The sequence below is a fragment of the Rhododendron vialii genome, chromosome 4a (genome assembly GCF_030253575.1).
Source record: "Rhododendron vialii isolate Sample 1 chromosome 4a, ASM3025357v1".
Taxonomy (NCBI): Eukaryota; Viridiplantae; Streptophyta; class Magnoliopsida; order Ericales; family Ericaceae; genus Rhododendron; species Rhododendron vialii.
This window is the reverse complement of record NC_080560.1, coordinates 15124299-15146229: the sequence shown is the minus strand read 5'-3', so window position 1 is coordinate 15146229 and position 21931 is coordinate 15124299. Positions and strand designations below refer to the sequence as shown.

General features: G+C 38.9%; 2 protein-coding genes, 1 long non-coding RNA gene and 1 other non-coding gene across 4 annotated transcripts; 1 reads left to right on the top strand and 3 right to left on the bottom strand.

Annotated features, from left to right (window-relative positions):
• Window positions 1-1428: 1428 nt before the first annotated feature.
• Window positions 1429-1527, bottom strand: LOC131324997 (U6 spliceosomal RNA). The gene has a single exon (XR_009199570.1). It is a non-coding gene; the product is annotated as a U6 spliceosomal RNA (small nuclear RNA).
• A 2578-nt stretch (window positions 1528-4105) lies between these two features.
• On the bottom strand, window positions 4106-7142 carry LOC131322851 (uncharacterized). The gene is made up of 2 exons (XR_009198976.1): window positions 6160-7142; window positions 4106-5759 (listed from the first exon to the last, which is right to left on the bottom strand). It is a non-coding gene; the product is annotated as an uncharacterized LOC131322851 (long non-coding RNA).
• On the top strand, window positions 4343-11109 carry LOC131322843 (magnesium-chelatase subunit ChlH, chloroplastic). The gene is made up of 5 exons (XM_058354360.1): window positions 4343-5750; window positions 6151-6233; window positions 7152-8954; window positions 9630-10106; window positions 10523-11109. Exons 1-5 carry the CDS (start codon window positions 4343-4345, stop codon window positions 10898-10900), a joined length of 4149 nt encoding a protein of 1382 aa, XP_058210343.1. The 3' UTR covers window positions 10901-11109.
• Window positions 11110-11211: 102 nt separating this feature from the next.
• Window positions 11212-14506, bottom strand: LOC131322849 (protein DUF642 L-GALACTONO-1,4-LACTONE-RESPONSIVE GENE 2-like). The gene is made up of 3 exons (XM_058354383.1): window positions 14309-14506; window positions 13061-13558; window positions 11212-12039 (listed from the first exon to the last, which is right to left on the bottom strand). The coding sequence occupies exons 1-3, from the start codon at window positions 14394-14396 to the stop codon at window positions 11519-11521; spliced, it is 1107 nt and encodes a 368-aa protein (XP_058210366.1). The 5' UTR covers window positions 14397-14506; the 3' UTR covers window positions 11212-11518.
• Window positions 14507-21931: the final 7425 nt, after the last annotated feature.

Sequence of the window (21931 nt, the reverse complement as noted above, 5' to 3'; positions counted from 1 at the left end):
AAAGGATAGATCGATATCTTTCGAGTATATGGTTGGCTAAAACAGTCAAATGGCCCGATTTGAACCAACTGAATCTCATTTTTCGCCAAATCATTTTGAGGGCATTTTTCACTTGCTTGTTATGCCAGCGTAGAAATCTAGCTCCTACAATTTGGCATAAAATTGTGTCAATTGTTTTGAAAAACAATTAGGCTGTGTTTTTATGAACTTAAATTTAAAGTGATTTTTTTTTTTTTTGCTAAAAAGTGGTTATTTCTCAAAATACTTGGGTAAAACTAAAAAAAATTTACTTTTCCGATTTATCTCGTCGAGACAAATCAATAACTCGCAAAAATTTGGCACAAAACTAACAAATGCAAAAAAAATTTAAATACAGACAATTTTCAGATTTAAATTAAGTTCATAAGAATGCAGCCTTAGAAGTCACAAAATTCTGCCTCAGTTTCTGATGAAAAACAAAAGTTTCCAAATTCCATTTTAATGCATTCTACTCTCTGTTTCAATTCTTTTTTTCCCCTCTCTGTTTCAGTTCAAAAGGTATTATGGTAACACAACATCATAGTTCTAAATTTATTTTATGACGTTATGAAGAATTTTAAGCCTTGCCAAAACTGTCATGGATCTAGAGGTTGTTTGGATCAATGTTGTCAATTCCGTTTCGTATCTGTCCGTACTGGCCGGTACGTATCATACCGAATATAAAACGGTACAGATAAATAAGTGTTCCTTACCGCCCCAAATACCGGCCTGTACCGGAATCTCGGCCGATACATTTTTTTTTTTTTTTGTATTTTTTTCTTTCGCTTAAAAAATGCTTGAATTTTAAGATAATTCAACCAAATTTGGAGTCTATAATATGTTTATCATCTTAATTTGTTATTGGGGCTAATTTTAAGATATATCCAAGTCTGAGAATTTATTTTATACCTCTACTTTGAGTAAATACTAAATACAAAGTAAAATGCAAAAAGCCAAAAAAAGGTCTCCCAAACACGGATGCTGGGAGCGAGCTGCACAGCTGTGCAGCGTGCTGCGCGGCCGCCGGTGCCGCTTTGCTGGCATCGGCCCGACGATCGGAGACGTCCACTATGTAGAGCTCGTCGAGTACTACAAGTGTATCAAAAATCAACCCAATAAAATATCGTTAAATACTTCATCGGAATACATATAACTTGAAAAAAAATGAATCCTAATGGATACAAAACACTAGATCAAAACCTCTGAATCCATTCTTTTCGAATCATATGTGTTCCGATGAGACGCTTAACGATATTTGATCGGGTTGATTTTTGGTACACTTGTAGTACTCGACGAGCTCTACGTAGTGGACGTCTCCAATCGTCGGGCCGATGCAGGAAAAGTGGCACCCGCGGCCGTGCAGCACGCTGCACAGCACGTAGCTGTGCAGCACGCTCCCAGCATCCCCCAAACACCATCCTAAATCGATTTATGCATGTCATCCTTACACAGAGGCCATACTAATCTTCTATGTATCGTTTCAATTTTATCGAATGTCTCCGAAGGGACAAAACATAGTTTCCAATGCTAGGAGGTGCTTAACTTCCGTTGGAACTACTAACAGCTAACCCATAACATCTTACCGTATGGAAAAAAGAAAAAAAAAAAAACCACCATCCTAACTAAAATAGTACTAGTAATGTCATATAGAAAAAAAACTTGTTTCCGACTGTGTTGTAAACACTTGTTTACAGCACTCAATCGTTACCGTTCAAAAGTGTTCTGGACGGTCTGGATTTTAATGAAACTTTTCTGGGGAAAAGTTAATTGTGACCGGTCATAATTGAAAACGAATCTAAGCCATTGATTATACGAATAGACGGCTGAGATTGATTGATGCTGTAAACAACTTGTTTACTGCACAGCCAAAAATAAGGCAATCTCTTTTTTGTTTTTTCCTCAAATGAAATGCATGATTGTACACAGAGGAAGACGTCACGCACGGAAGGCTAGTACATCACTTGGTGGCATAGGACTAAGATACTTGGATCCATTTGGTGTCACATATAATGAAATATCAATTCCATTTCGCTAAGAGACACAAAGCTTAAAAAATCTTTCATCCGTTTCATTTTCATTGTTCATTTTTTAATTACTTATATTTTTAATTTATAATATTTTTTATAATTTTAAAAACTTTATATTATACTCCTAGAACTAATCGAAATTTATCAAACAAGATTCATATTGCATATTTTTTTTGAGATTCACACAAAATATATAGATAAAAGACATAAAAAAGACAAACAGAATAATAGACAATAATAATAAGACAGAGGAAATAGAAATAAGAATATGTAGAAGCAAAAAAGTCATGATTGTCCTGACTCAAAAATTTGTCACTCTGGCGTTATTCATTTTGTGGGTGGGTTTGCCCCTCACATAATTAATCAGTGCTCGATACTTGCAATCAGACGAGAAGAAAATAATTTATTGTGAATTTCTTAATCCCGACGTGGATGAATTTGCCTTTGATCGGATTGATGAGGAGATCAGTTAAAAAATAATGTAATTTCTTAGTCCCCGTTCCATAAACTTTTGGGCAAATTTCACTCAGACCCCTTGAGGTATCTGACAATGACAGAAAGTACCCCTCAGTTTTCAAAAATGACAGAAACCTCCCCTATTTCACAGTTTGGGTTTTATTCCGTTAGTTTCGTTAGTAAAGTGGACAGAAAATGTACAGAAAATGAAATCTTCAATTTTATTTAGTTCTACAGCTATCTTAGGGCTCTCATTGAAAGTCTTAGAGCCAAAAATTAATTATGACCATTTAGGATAAAATAATTAAAAGAATAAAATCTTCGTACCGATTCAAACGAACTAAAATTTGGATCATTTAAAATTTTGCTCTTTATTTGATTTTAGGGCTTTCAATGAAAAGCAAATACTTAAAGTGCTCCAATTTTCAATCCATTTGAATTGGTGCGAAAATTTTATTTTCTGATAATTTTTTATTCTAAAGTGCAATAATTAATTTTTAGTTCTAAGATTTTCAATGAGAGCCTTAAGATAGCCGTAGAACTAAAAGAAGAGGAGATACTTAAGTGCTCCCACTTTTAATTCGTTTGAATCGGTGTAAAGATTTTTATTTTTTTTATCATTTTATCCTAAATGGTTATAGTTAATTTTTGGCCCCAAGGCTTTCAATGAGAGCCCTGAGAGAGCCATAGAACCAAATGAAGAGAAGATACTTAAGTGCTTCAATTTTTAATTCGTTTGAATCGGTGCGAAGATCTTATTTTTCTGATCATTTTATCCAAAAGGGTCATAATTAATTTTTTGCTCTAGGACGTTCAATAAGAGCCCTAAGATAGCTGTAGAACTAAATAAAATTGAAAATTTCATTTTCCGTACGTTTTCCGTCCATTTCATTAACGGAACTAACGGAATGAAACCCAAACTGTGAAATAGATGAGGTTTCTGTCATTTTTGAAAATTGAGGGGTACTTTTTTGTCATTGTCAGATACCTCAGGGGGTCTGAGTGAAATTTTCCCTAAACTTTTTAAAAAAAATAAACAACTTATTTTACATTTTTAAACTCAAAAATAATATAAATAAAATTTTTTATTTTTATTTTTTTGTACCGTATAAAAGATCTTGATGAGATCTATTAAACAAGATTTATATTGATAGAAAAATTATTTACATAAATATATTATTTTTTAATTTAAAATTATCTTTTTAAAAAATAAATACTTATTTAAGGTTCTGAAATGGGATACATATAAGCTGACACGGATATTCTTACTGTCTGACCAAAAAAAATCTGTCACCCTCCCACCCCCACCCCTCTTCTCTCTCTCTTCCATATCATCCATGCTCCTCTCATCCTTCGTGCCTTCTTTTGGGAATCCAAACCAACCAATGGGAAGTCAAGAAACTTCATCATCAAATACCCAACAGATTAGTGCAATCCCAGTTCCTCCCTCCTACTCTCTCTCTCTCCTCTCTCCTCTCTCTCTCTCTCTCCTGCAATCCTCAGACAAAAGCCAACCTCATAAATGAAACCTTGCACTGTTGTCAAAACCAAGTACCACGTGTCCTCCAATCACACCACTAACTGAAAGCAAACTACTTTTTCAATCAATTCTCAAATACCTTCATTGCTACTCTCCACTAAAAAATATAAACTCACAAGTCACAACCTCTCATTTCTCCAAAAATAAGAGGAGGAAGAAGAAAGAAGAAACAACACTAAATCACAAGCAGTACAGAGAGAAAGGTACAAATTCACATAGTTTTCTCTCTCTCTCTCTCTCTCTCTCTCTGTAATCAAGAAACAGGGAGTGAGTTTCTTTCTTGAATTACAAAGCCTGCACAATGGCTTCTCTTGTTTCTTCACCATTCACGTTACCCACCTCAAAAGTAGACCAACTATGCTCAATTTCCCAAAAGCATTACTTTCTCCACTCTTTCCTCCCCAAAAAGACCAACCAAAACACCCCCAAATCACCCCTGAGGCTGATGAAATGTGCTGCAGTTGGCAATGGCCTCTTCACCCAAACAACCCAAGAAGTCCGTCGAATCGTGCCCGAAAATATTCACAATCTCCCCACAGTCAAGGTGGTCTACGTGGTCCTAGAAGCCCAATACCAATCGTCCCTATCCGCTGCGGTCCAAACCCTCAACAAGAATGGCAAATTTGCCTCTTTTGAGGTTGTGGGTTACTTAGTTGAAGAGCTTAGGGATGTGAATGCATACAAGACTTTCTGCAAAGACCTTGAGGATGCTAATATATTCATAGGCTCGTTGATCTTTGTTGAGGAGCTTGCTTTAAAGATAAAAACTGCAGTCGAGAAAGAAAGGGACAGGCTTGATGCGGTCCTTGTGTTCCCTTCAATGCCTGAGGTGATGAGACTCAACAAATTGGGCTCATTTAGTATGGCCCAATTGGGGCAGTCAAAGAGTCCCTTTTTCCAATTATTCAAGAGGAAGAAGCAATCAGCAGGGTTTGCTGATAGTATGTTGAAGCTTGTTAGGACATTGCCTAAGGTCTTGAAGTACTTGCCAAGCGACAAGGCTCAAGATGCTAGGCTTTATATTCTTAGTCTGCAGTTTTGGCTTGGTGGGTCACCTGATAATTTGGTGAATTTCTTGAAAATGGTTTCTGGGTCCTATGTTCCTGCTTTGAAAGGGATGAAAATCGAGTATTCGGACCCGGTTCTGTACTTGGATACTGGGATTTGGCACCCTTTGGCCCCTTGTATGTATGATGATGTGAAGGAGTACTTGAATTGGTATGGAACGAGAAGGGATGCCAATGAGAAGCTAAAGGGTCCAAATGCACCTATAATTGGATTGATTCTACAAAGGAGTCATATTGTCACTGGGGATGAGAGTCACTATGTGGCTGTGATTATGGAATTGGAGGCAAAGGGGGCAAAAGTCATACCAATTTTTGCTGGTGGGCTTGATTTTTCCGGGCCTGTTGAGAAGTTTTTCATCAACCCGATCACCAAAAAGCCGTTTGTGAACTCAGTGATTTCACTTACTGGTTTTGCGCTTGTTGGGGGCCCGGCTAGGCAGGACCATCCAAAGGCTATCGAGGCGTTGATGAAGCTTGATGTGCCTTACATTGTTGCATTGCCTTTGGTGTTTCAGACCACAGAGGAGTGGTTGAATAGCACTTTGGGGTTGCACCCAATTCAGGTGGCTTTACAAGTTGCTCTCCCTGAACTTGATGGTGGCATGGAGCCCATTGTTTTCGCCGGGAGGGATCCCAGAACAGGCAAGTGAACTTCTTTTCTTATTCTTTATTTAGGCCTTTTATTTCTTTCCATTTCAATTACTAATACCTGTTGATTATGTTTTTTCATATCATGAATTCGAACTGTCCTTTTTGCTTGGTTAGAGTTTTCAGAATCAGTTCTTCAATACATCTTAAAAAAACTCATTTGCTTGCTGGCTTTTGAAACGTGTTTGAGATAAACTTATCTGTAATAATCCACCAGAATGAAGTTTTCAAATTCTCGTAAACCTTCTTAAAAGATGAATAATTGGGATACAAAAACGACTTTTTTATTGCGAAAATAGTGTGTTGAGAAACTGATCCTGAAACAACAAATCACACTTTTGTTTTTTTGACAGTGAGATCATGAGCTAATCTTTGGAACGCGATTTTATTGCAGGGAAATCACACGCTCTTCATAAAAGGGTGGAGCAACTCTGCACCAGGGCAATCAGATGGGCTGAACTGAAAAGGAAATCGAAGGTATGTGGCTTTTGTGCTATATCCTCAAATTGTTATATGAACATATCTTCATTCCTTAATGGCTTTGTGCAAGTTTATTCAAACTTTTTCATGTCTATTGGCCTGACTTTTGCGTCTTCACCCCTTAATCTTTTCTTCCCTCTATGACGTGGATCCAGGAAATTAAAAGCAAAGGTTTTGTTTGGACAAAATAAAAATTCTCTCTCCTGCTTGTTTGATTCCTAGGTTGGAAAGAGAAAAGGAAGAAATATCAAAGAAATAGAAGTGGAAAGTGACTTTCTTTTATGTGTTACTTTCCTTTCTTTTCTTTTCTAATTTCTTTTGTACTTTCCTTTCGCTTTCATATTATCAAGAAACGAATGAAAAACATTTCCATATGATTTCTCTCCTACTTTCCCTCCCTTGTTTTTTCCATTTTGGACCCATTTCTCAGAGAAGTGGAGGAGAAGATTTGACTATAAGTATAATCTTGAGTTGAAGCACTATGGTTTACTCAGTAAACTTTAGTGTATTCTTGAGAAAATATAATTATTAAGTAAGATGTAGACATCAACGATGAGGATTAAAAGGCCTTTTATAAGCTTTCATCTGGTTCCTTAACCCCTTGGACTGAATAAGCTGAGCTGCTTCATTGATGTTGATGGTTGCAAGTTGTAACATAGTACCTACTACAATTCTTGAGCTTCTGCCAGTTTCTTGTTCATTTTTCTCTGTACTGTTACGTGCTGTAGAATACTTCCTAAAACTTGTAGAAAGGAAAAAAGGAAAAAAAACACAAAAAGATGAAAGAAAATTAGAACAAAACCTTATTCATATGCAATTGTTGCGCTCACTTCTATTTACAACCTTATGTGAACCCCCTCATTCTATAACTTCAGGAATATAGTTAACCAGTCCTGTTTATCATGAAATATGCAGGCTGAAAAGAAGCTTGCGATAACTGTTTTCAGTTTCCCTCCAGACAAAGGAAATGTTGGAACCGCAGCGTACCTCAACGTGTTCGCGTCCATTTTCTCCGTCTTGAAGGAGCTCCAACGAGATGGTTACAATGTTGATGGTCTCCCGGAATCTTCCGAAGCACTAATCGAAGAAATCCTCCATGACAAAGAAGCCCAATTCAGCAGCCCGAATCTCAACGTTGTTTACAAAATGGGTGTGAGGGAGTACCAGCAACTAACTCCCTACGCCACAGCACTGGAGGAAAACTGGGGAAAACCCCCCGGGAATTTGAATTCTGATGGAGAGAATCTGTTGGTCTATGGAAAACAGTTTGGAAACGTTTTCATTGGAGTCCAGCCCACATTTGGCTACGAGGGCGATCCTATGCGCCTACTGTTCTCTAAATCAGCAAGTCCACACCATGGATTTGCTGCTTATTACTCGTTTGTGGAGAAAATTTTCAAAGCGGATGCGGTTCTTCACTTTGGAACTCATGGTTCCTTGGAATTCATGCCGGGAAAACAAGTGGGAATGAGTGATGTTTGTTACCCCGATAGTCTGATTGGGAACATTCCCAATGTGTACTATTACGCTGCCAATAATCCGTCAGAAGCCACTGTAGCCAAACGTAGAAGCTATGCCAATACCATAAGCTACTTGACTCCCCCGGCTGAAAATGCCGGTCTCTATAAGGGACTCAAGCAGCTAAGCGAGTTGATCTCATCGTACCAATCGTTAAAAGACACCGGCCGGGGGCAACAGATAGTGAGCTCCATTATCAGCACAGCCAGACAATGCAATCTAGACAAGGACGTGGATCTTCCGGAAGAAGGCGTGGAAATCTCGGCCAAAGACCGCGATCTAGTGGTTGGGAAGGTGTATTCCAAGATTATGGAGATCGAATCAAGGCTTTTGCCTTGTGGGCTCCACATAATTGGCGAGCCTCCATCTGCCATGGAAGCAGTGGCCACATTGGTTAACATTGCAGCGTTGGACCGACCCGAAGAGGACATTTACTCCCTCCCGTCGATACTTGCTGAGACGGCTGGGAGAGGGATTGAGGAAATCTACAGGGGAAGTGACAAGGGGATATTGAAAGATGTCGAATTGCTCCGTCAGATCACGGACGCATCAAGGGGATCCATTTCTGCTTTCGTGGAGCAGACAACCAATAGTAAGGGTCAAGTCGTCGATGTGGCCAATAAGTTGACCTCAATCCTTGGTTTTGGCGTGAATGAACCGTGGGTGCAGTATTTGTCAAACACCAAGTTTTATAGGGCTGATAGGGACAAGCTTCGAACTTTGTTTGCGTTCTTAGGAAATTGCTTGAAGCTCATTGTGGCGGATAATGAACTGGGGAGTTTGAAACAGGCTCTGGAGGGGAAATACGTTGAACCGGGTCCAGGTGGGGATCCGATTAGGAACCCGAAGGTGTTGCCAACTGGGAAGAATATCCACGCGCTGGACCCACAATCGATTCCTACGACAGCAGCAATGCAGAGTGCTAAGGTGGTGGTGGAAAGGTTGCTTGAGAGGCAGAAGGTTGATAATGGGGGAAAGTATCCTGAGACAGTTGCTCTTGTGCTGTGGGGAACTGATAATATTAAGACCTATGGTGAGTCACTGGCTCAAGTTTTGTGGATGATAGGAGTGCTTCCGGTTGCTGATGCGTTTGGCCGAGTCAACCGAGTGGAACCTGTAAGTCTCGAAGAACTGGGAAGGCCGAGGATCGATGTTGTTGTCAATTGCTCTGGTGTGTTCAGAGACCTTTTCATCAATCAGGTATAATTCTTTCCCATCTTTATAGTATCAACTTGTGAGGGTTATGCTGTTTATGCCTGTTTTGTTTTGTGTTGTTTTTCTGTTTTCACTTCCAGCAAATCATACAAAACTTGTTTAACAACCTGCTTTTGAAACAGTTTTGAGTACATTTCGGAAGTTACTTTCCCCAAAAATTAAATTGATGAATCTTTTTGACTTGTGGGACGCACACAATACACGACACGACACGACACGACACATGGACAAAGATTGTGAAAAAAAAAAAAGGAAGGCAGGCCAAGCCGAGAGCACATTGAACATGTCAATTTTATAGATTTATATATGTTGCTTCTATCTGATTTTGAATATACGACCAAACGTTTATTGAAACTAAAAAACCAGGGATTTCGTAATTTGGAAACCAATATATCGTGTTCATACTTCCTTCCAAATTGACAAAATGAACCATGCATCAGTCAAGAAGAAATGAGTCCATAACTCCATCCATCCTAAATCACACATGGTCTAATGAAATAGGACGACACAACATGTCACACCTTCTTACAAGTGTCGGTACTTACTTATTTTTCTGAACTTCGTATTGCTTTCGTTTCCAAAATAACAAAAAGAATGAAAAGCTAAGAAAGCAAAAACCATTTCTGACCATTTTCCCTGGAACTTCCAATGTTTTTGCAGATGAATCTCCTCGACAGGGCAGTGAAGATGGTAGCCGAGCTAGACGAGCCAGAAGAGCAAAACTACGTGAGAAAACATGCAATAGAACAAGCACAAGCCCTTGGCATTGAGGTGAGAGAAGCTGCCACTAGAGTCTTCTCCAACGCCTCCGGCTCCTACTCCTCTAACATAAATCTTGCTGTTGAGAATTCCTCATGGAATGACGAGAAGCAACTCCAAGACATGTACTTGAGCCGGAAATCCTTTGCGTTTGACAGTGATGCTCCTGGGGTTGGCATGACTGAGAAACGCCAAGTTTTCGAGATGGCTCTGAGTACAGCTGACGCCACATTCCAAAACTTGGACTCATCAGAGATTTCTCTTACGGATGTGAGTCACTACTTTGATTCGGATCCGACTAACCTTGTACAGAACCTCAGGAAAGATGGGAAGAAGCCCAGTGCATACATTGCTGATACCACTACAGCTAATGCACAGGTGAGCACTTTGATGTAGTTATCACTTCTGTTCACATAGAATCTTTAAACAGAAAACATGACCAGATTATGTGGTGGTTAAATTTCTGTAAACTTAGGGCCAGTTTGTCTCGTTGGTGATTTTTTGGAACTTGTTTTCTGGTTACTTTTGTTTGGGAAGAAACTGAGATGATTTCAAAAATTTTCAAAACCATTTTTTATGAGAATGAATAAGACATGGAAACAATTACTCATTTGTTTTGAACGTCAGTTTCTAAAATGTTGTTTTGTGCAAAGTTGGTTCTGGAAATAGCAACGAACAACGGAACAAGATGCAACAAGAGCATCTTGTTCCATTTTTCTGCAATGATTTTATAGTTTATGCCTAGTTTTACTGTTCATTTCATTTTTAACATCATCGGTTCCATCCTGGTTCAGGTGAGGACGCTCTCTGAGACTGTGCGACTTGATGCACGGACGAAGTTGTTGAACCCCAAGTGGTACGAGGGAATGCTGTCTACCGGGTATGAGGGTGTACGAGAAATTGAAAAGCGACTCACTAATACGGTCGGTTGGAGCGCGACCTCAGGCCAAGTCGACAACTGGGTGTACGAGGAGGCCAACACTACATTCATTCAAGACGAGGAGATGTTGAACAAGCTCATGAAGACGAACCCGAATTCCTTCAGAAAGTTGGTTCAGACATTCTTAGAGGCCAACGGGCGCGGGTACTGGGAGACTTCAGAGGATAATGTTGAGAAATTGAGACAGTTATACTCTGAAGTTGAGGACAAGATTGAAGGGATTGACCGGTAATTTTTCGAAAACCCCATTGTGAAGAAATGAACTTTCATTGGAAATAAAATTGTTCATTCTCTCTCTTTCTTCTGGGTAGATGCATCTTCCAGGATTATCAAATCTGGATTGGATACTTGTTCCCCATTGTAATTTTAGCTTCCTTTTTGGGGTCTGTATCCAATACAACTTATGAGAAAATCCTAATTCAGAGTACAAAATTGCCTAAACTTATGAGATGCTGATCCAAAAATTTTGAATTTTTTTTGAGGTTCTAAGTCATAGCCATTGTCATTAAATAGTATATTTGAATTATAGAGATCAGGACATCATGAACAGGGGAACAAATTGCCGAAAACAAACAATGAAATCTCAGACAAAATAACCCTGGACTATCTTGATCAGAATACGCATGATAACCGCAAAAGTGACTCGCCTACCAAATGATAACATCCGCGAGCTGATAAGAGGACTTTGCCATCTCCATGGCTACCGGCATTGTTGTTGCACACAAAACTATTACAGAGCTCTTCATCTATGTATTCTATAGTATTACAGTATTAGTACTGCATAACTTCTGCTCAAATTACCCATAACCCTTTCAGCAGTTCATCTGAAAAAAGGCACTTAAATGACTAATTAATTAACTGGAACAACTCGAACGTTATCCAAGACAGGGCCACAGAGGTGACCATAGTCATGCAATTTAGTATGGTAAAATGCACTGTAGAATGTGAGCCTTGTTCTGGCTGAAACTGCTTGGAACTTGAGGCTTCCATTCTTGAACCCACCCTTTCCCCGAGACACGTAGGGAACTTTGAGCGTTTCCTTGGCGGCGAACGCCTCGACTGTCATCGATCCGTGGCAACCGTTCTTGGCATCTCCGATGGTGAAACTGAGGCTGTAGAATCTGTTGGGAATTGTCCTAATGACTTGGGCGATCGCGCTTTCTCTCCCTCCGACCAGTTCGATTGCGGCTAGTCCAGAGGGGACCGAGAAGTGGGTTGAGTCGATGTACTTGACTGGTTTTAGGGACTCAATTATCCACCTTGGGAGTGGTGAGACGAGGTCTCGGTTTTTGGGGAGGAGGAGGACCCCTGTTGAGAAGTTCTTGAACATATGAGGACCATTTTCAAAACCACCATTTTTCACCAGGTCACCTGCATTTGGTGCAAAGGAAAAGAAGTGAAAACAAAAGCATTCAAACCATGACCATTATCATTAGGAAACTGATTTTTGCGCTCAACTTTTTACTGATGGCGTTCCAATTTTAACGTTCATAAACAAAGTGGAGCGGCATCAATAAAAAGTGGAGCGCAGATATCAATTTCCTCTGCATTATTGCTCCAATTACTGGACTTCCTCAAATTTTCATGCATAAGTATATCAGCTAACTGAAAGTAGCAAAGCATGATCTTTTTTGATTGGCAAAAGTCAATTTTTGTTAGAATAATTAAATTACCACCTTGGAAAAGGAGTAACACTATCGCGCTGATGCCATTGAACCAATAGCCTCTTGGCCAAATTACAAGTATTACATAGTTTCGAAGCTCCTCCTTGACTTTTCAGTATTTAACTTTTTACTATAACTTATTTAAGTCATTTTTCGCTCTTCATTATATACAAAAAGTTATGATTACACGAAATAATTGCAATCGATCCAGCGCCACCGCTCAAAAAAAATGTCAAGCTCAAGACTTCATCAACCTAGTTACTAATCCGAGAAATTTTTTAATGCCGGGTGGGTACGGCTAACGCGATGCTTGCTCGGCGAAACCGGATTCGCCAAACGGGTACCACGTGGTGCCCACTCGGCACTGAAAAATTCCTCTTACGAATCCTGTTATACGGATCCAAGGGTGCTGAAGTGCACCCCTGTGTAGTGCGCGTGTTGGGCAACTCACGACCGTCGATCTCATCAATCAATGGTCTAGCTTAAAAACAAATTTTTACTGGTAAAAGATATTTATTACCGTCAAAATTAAAAAAAACATATCTCAACCGTTAATGGACGAAATCGACGGTCCGCGTGCCGCATTACACGGGGTGCACAACAGCACCTCTGGATCCCTGTTATGCTAGTACGCAACAACAAATCAAATTTAAAACACCCAGAAACAAAAACAAAAAAATCAACCAAAAACTGAAAAACATTTTTCACAAAGGACCTTACTTACTAACCTTTGGCATACTTGAGAGGGATCATCTGCTTGATTGCAATGGCATCCAAGAGTGGCCCACAAGTGGGGTCCTCTTGGACCCCAGGGTTATGGAATGTGATCTTGACAACCTTGGAAGTTGCCTTAAAAGCCCACCCATAAGTGTCCCCACCATTGCTGCTGTAGAGGGTCTGGATGGGGAGATCAGAAGAGTGCCCGGAGGCAGAGACCCTGAGCACCTCATCCTGGGCACAAGTCCTGGTAGCACCAAAGGTGAGGGAGTAGGTCTCGCCCGGAGTGACGATAGCGTTTTGGGAGATGGAAGCGTCGTTTCCCAGCCTCACCGCGTGGACGCCACGCGGTATGATGAGGAAGAAGCCGCCTGGCTGGGGCCCGCTCGACACGTATTCGACCAGGCCCTTGATCTCCCACTTGGGTAAGGAGTGCTTCCCTTTGATCACTGTCTTGTTGAGGTTGGATGCCTTGGGCTCTTCCTCAAAGTCACCATTTGCAAGAAGTCCTACACACACACACACACACACACAGACAGAGAGAGAGAGAGAGAGAGAGAGAGAGAGAGAGAGAGAGAACTAATTAAAGATCAAAATGACAAATTGGTGATAAAAATGATGCCCATTTCTCAATATGAAAAATTTTAAATTCAGCCTAATGGGCCGGCAATATGAAAAATTTTAAATTCAGCCTAATGGGCCGGCAATCGTAGATGTGTGAATGTGTATTAAATGGTGTAAAAAATAAACAGAAATATATATTTTCCTTACTTTTTAGTGTGCTTATCGTCAGTTCAGTGGGCTGACAATAGCAAGACCGAACATGTACGTACTTTGTAACCTCAATTTATAAATGGAAAATAAAATTTGATGTTAAATTCAACCAAACTCTTCAAAGTTATCTTCCATAGTACTACATTATGTTTTTTTTTGTGTTTGTTAGATTAATATATATTGTGTACATTAACAGGTTCTTCAAATATCAAATAAACATTTGTAGTAGGATTTAATCTATGAAGGATGCTACTCATCTTTCAAATTTTACGGTAAGATAACGTTTGAGATATCTGTCGAAAATGGAAAAAAAAATCTTAATGTTTTTTGATATTTGACATTTGACGAGTCTGTTGGACGTGCTTTCGTTTCCAACAATTTTTTCCTTGTATGTATAGTATATATTTGGCAATGGCATGCTATAACTTTAAAACAGAAACAAATGAGAGTAAAATGCAGGTAATTAAAAGGTTTGGGGAGCTCACCATCAAGAAATGGAGGAATAGCTGCAGAAGTAGACATGGTGTAGAGAGACAAGATGAAGACAAAACAAAGAGAGAGAAGAGAGCCCATTCTTCTGCAAGGAATGAGGGAAAATGTGTCAGTGTTTGTGTGTCTGAGAGAGAGAGAGAGAGAAGAGAGAGAGAGAGAGAGAGTAAAGAAAACCTTGATCTGGTAGATGTGGAAGAAGAGAGATGTCCCAGGAGTATATTTATACAGTAAAGTTGGATGAAAAGAAAGAAAAAGGACAACCATGCTAAAGTTTCCACCAAATTAGCCGGGAGATGTGTTGGTGTTTGTCTCTCTTTTTCTTCCAATTCGAGACCCATTTTTCTACACAACCATGTGGAGCTTCTCTTTGGAATTTTATATCTCGTGCCCCGGGGACAACTAAAGAACTTTTGGTCACAACCACTCATCCATGGTTTGGGCTGCAAACAAACCGAGAGGCTCGACCCGTTAAGGGCTTGGCTCAGTCAACTCATTCATAAATGAGCCGAACTCGAGTTTTAAGCTCGTTTAATAAAAGAGCCGCGAGCTCAAATTTTAGGCTTATTTTTCGTGAGGACCAGAGGAGAACCATAAACGTGGATAGTCGGACCACCCATGGTTCTATAGAGTTCGCCATACAATCTATTTTTATACACAAAACCGCACTAAGGTTCTTCCATACGGGACTTTGAATTTTACTACTTTATTTGAAAATGATCAACCAGTCAATAGAAAAAGTAAAGGACAAAAAAAAAAAAAAAAACAAGCATGGAACTACCATAACATAGGATATTAATCAAATCGTATAATGGTCCCCAGTGGTGATCACTAGGCCCTCCCATGAAATCGTTAATTGCCGTGATTTGCTCTGTTCCTTGGTTCTTTATTTCCATGAACCTGCTCTTTCATTTTGAATTTTTGATAACTGAAGACAAACCTTCTCACCTGACAATGACAATCTAATCAAGATTTTCCTAGGCAATAAATAATTACTAATTAGTAACAATTTACATCTATTTGGCTTGTCACATGTAGGTTTAAAAACCAAATGAGCAAGGGATTGTTTGCCTTTGGTTATTGCTAATATATATAGAGGGTTCGTTTTTGTCGCCTTTGAGAGGGAATTTGTATGGGTTCCATGTGATTTCAGTCTTAACTATGGGTATACACCATTGGTGTACACCAGATTACGCAAGATTCATTTTGAGGTCTAACTCTAATGATCAGAGTCATTCAATTTGTTTAGAACATTATTTTTTAAGGGTTGCTGCAAAATATCAACTCATTCGAATATTGATAAAAGTTTGATCAAATTATTCAATTTTTGTACTTACGAATTCAGGGACAAAAGTAGATGAAACCCTTGTCTATATCCAAACTCATAAAAATATGTTTTAAACAAAATAAACGGTTCCGATCATTTGTGTGGAAGCCGGAAATGGGTTCCACGCAATCTAGTGACTGGTGTGCATTTGGTGTACACCAAATGGTGTACCCATAGTTTAATTTTTCCAAAATACTCCCTCCGTCCCTTATTTGGAGTCTAGTATTTCATTTTGGGCTGTCCCTTGTTGAGGAAATGAATCCCACATTGCTTGGGAGTGGAATGGGTGATCACTTAATAACATTTGGGACCTCTTCACTCATTGCCAATTGGTTTTGAGATGGATATAAAGTTTCCACATGGTATTAGAGCAGGGCCTATTCCACCCCATATTTTATAAAATTCACAATCCACACTCTGCGATGACGGACCAGCGAAAAGGCTGCACGATGATAGGACCCAAAAGTGGCCACACGTGACAGACCTCAAACGCGGCTGCACGTGAGGGGGATGTTAAGGAAATAGAGTCCCACATTACTTGGGAGTGTAATGGGTGATCACTTAATAACATTTGAGACCTCTCCACTCATTGCCATTTGGTTTTGAGATGGATATAAAGTTTTCATATGGTATCAGAGCGGGGCCCGTTCCACCCCATATTTTATAAAATTCACAATCTACACCCTACGATGACAGACCAGCAAAAAAGGTTGCACGATGATAGGACCGAAAAGTGGCCACACATGACAGACCTCAAACGCGGCTACACGTGAGGGGGATGTTGAGGAAATGAATCCCACATTGCTTGCGAGTGGAATGGGTGAGCACTTAATAATATTTGGGATCTCTCCACTCATTGTCAATTGATTTTGAGATGGATATAAAGTTTCGCACATTGCTTGGGAGTGGAATGAGTGATCACTTAATAATATTTGGGACCTCTCCACTCATTGCCAATTGGTTTTGAGATGGATACAAAGTTTTCACATGATATCAAAGCGGGGCCCGTTCCACCCCACATTTTATAAAATTCACAATCCACACCCCACGATGACAGACCAGTAAAAAGGCTGCACGATGATAGGACCCAAAAGTGGCCACATGTGACAGACCTCAAACGCGGCTGCACGTGAGGGGGGATGTTGAGAAAATGAATCTCACATTGCTTGGGAGTGGAATGGGTGATCACTTAATAACATTTGGGACTTCTCCACTTATTGCCAATTGGTTTTGAAATGGATATAAAGTTTCCACATCCCTTAATAAGTGTCCATTTTATAAAATTACTGGGTAAAAATTGATGTATTGTCTATTTTATCCCTAAAAGTAGATTCCATTTTGAAAAGTAAATGAGTAAAAGTGTAATGATGATGAGTAAGTAGAGAAAGTGGAGGAAAAAGTTGATATGAAAGGTATAATGATGATGTCTTTTTAATAAGTTGGAGTTATGAAGTAGGACACTTAAAAAGAAACGAGAGGGAGTAGCTTTATTTATAAGTTCTAAATGTTATCCAAGATAGCTTAATTAGTTAGTGTTATCCATAAAGTGCATGTATTAGATTGTTAACAACCACATGTGTAGCTAGGCTCTCCTCCATAAATAGATTAAATACGTGTAAATTTTTTTTGTTAGGTTAGCGGTGAGGTTCGAACACAGGATCAATTGCCTACTCTGATACCATATTAGATTATTAACCACCAATTTATCTAAAAACTTAAACTGTTAGAGAGAGAGACAACTTTATTATTTATATTCTCAACAAAGTGAAACAACGCATATAAGTTTTACAATCCCAAAAGCGACCTAGTTTGGCTTATTGCCCCTTAGTTAGTAGTCGTTGATCTAAGATATGAATTGTAGCTTATCAAGTTTGGAGTCCAAAGGGACTCAAACACTTAGCAACCCTTTTTTTCTCGATACCAATAATTGTAAAGGTCCCAATTTTTTTTTCCCCTTCAAAAAATCCTTGGGCCAACAGTTATGCCTTGGGAGCCAACTAAGGAGTACATATTTTGAATCAAACAGATATTGGGGTTCATTTCAAGTCCTAGGGTCCCATCCAAATAATCACAACCCTTGATTTTGCAGAGAACAATTAATTTATAAAGCATTCTTGTGAAAAATAAATTCAATTGACCGTCGATAAGCACTTGATTAATTTATCCAATTTGGAATCGTGTGGGTCCGCAGACTAGTAGCACAAGGGGCGATACTAGCAATGTTTTCAAATCGAGATATACGTATCTTGTATCGTTTTTTCAATTGTATACATCATATCGGGATGCGTATCATGTATATTAAGATAAATGAGTTTTTATTGTTTAGTTGGATAAGGTTTTTGGAAGAGTAAAACACTAAAGACAAAGTGGAGAATGGGACTATTTGTATTACACTGGAACTCAAAGCTTTTTTTGGCTTGGTAGAAAATAGTTAGACTCATCGCTATTTATGCTACTCCATAGAAGGCTCTAGTACAAAGATATTTTCATACAAGATAAACTTTGAGGTAATTCTAGAATTACACATGTAACTAATTCTCACAAAAAACTCTAAATATTTCGTATGGATATTCTAGAGCTTCTAGAGATAGATATTTTAGGAATTGTTCCTAAAGACTAGATATTTATATTTCCTTCAATAATATCTTCCATCTTTGGATTTTGTTAATTGGACTTGCTTGGACTTAAATTTCCTGTGCCAAAATACTAAATTTAGTTTATGCTTCAATAACGTTAATCATAATTAATATGAAAATACAATTAAAAAGTTGATACACCTAATAACACCAACAAACTATGTTTACTTTAAAAAAAAATATTTTTAAGAAGCAAAATTTCAAGTTTCTCAACTAAAGCCTACTACATTAAGACTTCATGTTCCCTTTGCTAGGGAAAGAAAAGTTAGGCAACAAAACACAATTGAAATACGGTTCTTTCTTCTATACAAGCCATACATTGAGGTTGAATTTTATCAAATGGTTTGAAGATGCCATAATTAGATCAAATGGCTTAGATTAATGCATTTGGGGTTTCGTTTCCAGAAATAAGGTCCGACTTTTTTCCCAATAAGTAATCATAGGATACGTACTGAATTGGGATACGCGTATAAATCGTAGGATACACGGTTGTATCATAGAATTTCTATACAAAAAGGATATAGGGTGGGATACGTATCGTTCTCTGAATGAGACGATACAAATCGTAGGATACATACGTATCGTGTATCGTAAGTTTTTAACAACTATAGGTATTAGAAGCATCGAAAAGGGGGAGAAGGAAGATCAAAGTGAAGCACTACCAACAAATTAGGTGAATTTTTCTTGGTTTTTTGAATTAATTTTGAAAAAAAGAAAAAGAAATTGACACATGGACTACAAATTAGGCGAATTAGTATATAATTTTATGCAACTATTAGTATTCTTTTTTTGGCTTTTTGACTTTTTTGGTTTCCAATCTATTTTCGCAGTGTCATTTTGGTCTCCAATATACCAATTGCTAACATTGCATCCTAAAAATATCGATTTTGTGTTTAAATGGTCTCTGGGGCTCACGCCGTTTCTTCCCTCTGTCAAAACCAAGGGCAAGCTTGGTATTTCACTACCCTCTATCACCATGGAGGGAAAACTCCCGCCAAACCAGCTCTCTGCCCTGAAATATAAGTACATAACCTGCCATTGGAAAGGTAAAAAAATAGAGCACACCAAAACGGAGAGAAAAACCACGAAGAAGAAGAGATGGAGGGCCAGTTCTGCTACTGTGGGAAGGTCGGGAAGACCACAACCTCTTAGACAAACTCCAACCCAAGAAGGAGGTTAATTGGTTGTGAGAGCTATGGGGTAAGCAGTTCACTCACTCACTCTCTCTTACAAAACTATGTGGATGAAAAATGCAAAAAGCTGGTGCATGTGGCTACTTCGTATGGGTTGACCCCCCTATGTGTGCTAGATCAAGAGTGGTGATTCTAGGATTCATCAAGTCTATTGGGAGGCTTGAAGGTCAGCTAAAGAGGCAGAACAAGATGAAGCAGCTTCTGGGACTGGCCCTTATCACTAGCTGGGTTCTATGGATCTGTGTCCTGGCTTGGGTGTTACTGTACAAGTGAGCTTGTGTCTCTGCATTAGCAATGGGGTAGTATTGTGAGGTTAAATCTTGTAGGGTTTAGGTTTTGGGGTGATAAAGAAGGGTTTCATTTTGCTCCAATATGGTGAAGTAGGGTTATGTTGCAGGTTTTTGGGTAATGAGGGGTTGAATGTGGCATGAGTATGGATGAAAAAACAAATGGAAAAACCACATGTGATATGTAATGTAGACTCCCCCATGTAATGAAATCCCCACTTTTGCATACTTGTGTGCCTAATTGAACTGCCCATGTACATGAAACATGTAATAGAATTGTGCAATAACATGTAGCATACAAACAACAAAAACAGAGGACCAACATGGAAGACTGCCAAAAACATGTCCATCTATTCACCATTGCCACCATTAACATCATTTGGTGTTTACAAAAACATAGCACCAGACTATTATACCCACCATTAACAGCATTTGGTATTTACTTGTACATAGCACCAAATATTATAGCAGTTCATTGGCACAAGTACCCAACAATGTTGCATCAAATCTATACAAAAAGATACCAGTTCAACCAACCAAAATATACCAGTTCAACATAAGTTATTTACTTGAACATAACAATACCAAAAAGTGGACCTAAATGTGCAGAAATTGGCAAACTATTTTGTGCACCATTTACAAAAAACTGAATCTCCAAACCTCCTATGGCTTGTTTCCATACAATGTAGCAATTGTAGCCATCCTCTTGTCATTCCTTACTGCTGTCACAGTTGATGTTTAGAGGCCTGTGTTGCTTGATCATAGTTTGTTGAAATATTGAGCTGCAAATGTAATACACAAGAATAAGTAAATGATTTACTTGCAGATGTAGGCTTTACATATTTTATTTATTCAATAGGCTTTACATATTTTTATTTATTCAGTATGTTAGGCTTTGGAATAAGTAAATGATTTATCATAATGTGTACCTAATTTGATCTTAAAGTTGCACTACGTCTAAACACACCACCACCTCTGATTGTAACAACCCTGCCTTGTCCAGCTGCACCCCTGCCTTGTCCAGCTGCAACCATTCTTTGTTGTGCACCACCACCCTTGGCTTACCCCCTAGATGCACCCCTTCCTTGCCCCCTAGTTGCACCACCCACTACCTAGACACCAGTCTAACCACCACCTCTTGCCTTCACAATAGTCCTTCCACCGCCCCAAAAAAACATTTAACAATGTTAAACCATGTTAGTAAACCAAAATTAATTCAACATGCATTAACAAAACATGACATTTTGTCTATCATTGATAAATGTCCACTCAAGCTCATTTGCATCTGTAATGTTGCAATCCATCTTCAAAAGGGTAAAAAACCACTTACATGTGTCTTTGCTCTCTATCTCCATCACACAATAAGCCATAGGGTAAGAAGCATTGTTTGGATCCACACCTACTGCTATTAGCAACTGGCCACTATATTGACCTTTGAGATGGCAGCCATCCACTACAATAATCTTCCTACAACCACTTAGAAATCTAGTCTTGGGAGCACTTAAAAATATGTAAAGCCTATTGAATCTGGGTTGCCCACTTTCTCAGTCAATTGGTGCATCCATGACCACTGTTGAACCTGGATTTGGCCTCCTCAACTCTGCATAATAATTCCAAAGCCTACCATACTGTTCAAGATCAGAACCTAAATCAATTCAGCTGCCTTTCTCTTTGCTCTGTAGATCTGAGTCCTAGAAACATCCACCTTCATTTCTTTCCTTACCCTGTCTTTGAATGATTGCAATGGAATCCTTGGATTGGTCCTGAGATCCTCCATGTACCTCTTTGCTATCATGTGGGAAGTTACATTCCTATTGGAGTAAGTTATGGTACATGTGGGTTTACTCTTATAGGTCCTCACCTGATATTTTGAATCTGCTAGGACTTTAGCAGCATATACCAGCCATTCACAAGGAGATTCACACTTTGCCCTCACTCTTCTCTTGTTATTTTTCACAAGTTTTACATTCCTTTGATGCTTAATGGCATGTTGCTTAACAGCTTCCTTAAACTCCTTGGCTGAATAAAAATACTGGCTTTTCATAAATCTAGGATCTTCCATATCAGTCTCAGGCTTGAAAGTCTTAAAGGGTGGCTTGGTTTCCCTATCAGTTTCTTCATCAGATGAACTATAAAACTATAGTCTGAATCATACTTTGGATCACCATCACTCAAC

What these genes read in the sequence shown, in the direction of transcription:
- LOC131322843 (XM_058354360.1), top strand. Translation starts at nt 4,343, where the DNA reads ATGGCTTCTCTTGTTTCTTCACCATTCACGTTACCCACCTCAAAAGTA. An exon ending in CGGGAGGGATCCCAGAACAG is followed by an intron (nt 5,751 to 6,150) that starts GCAAGTGAACTT and finishes ATTTTATTGCAG; the next exon opens with GGAAATCACACGCTCTTCAT. An exon ending in CCACTACAGCTAATGCACAG is followed by an intron (nt 10,107 to 10,522) that starts GTGAGCACTTTG and finishes ATCCTGGTTCAG; the next exon opens with GTGAGGACGCTCTCTGAGAC.
- LOC131322849 (XM_058354383.1), bottom strand. Translation starts at nt 14,396, where the DNA reads ATGGGCTCTCTTCTCTCTCTTTGTTTTGTCTTCATCTTGTCTCTCTAC. An exon ending in TATTCCTCCATTTCTTGATG is followed by an intron (nt 13,559 to 14,308) that starts GTGAGCTCCCCA and finishes GTGTGTGTGTAG; the next exon opens with GACTTCTTGCAAATGGTGAC. An exon ending in CCCTCTCAAGTATGCCAAAG is followed by an intron (nt 12,040 to 13,060) that starts GTTAGTAAGTAA and finishes CACCAAATGCAG; the next exon opens with GTGACCTGGTGAAAAATGGT.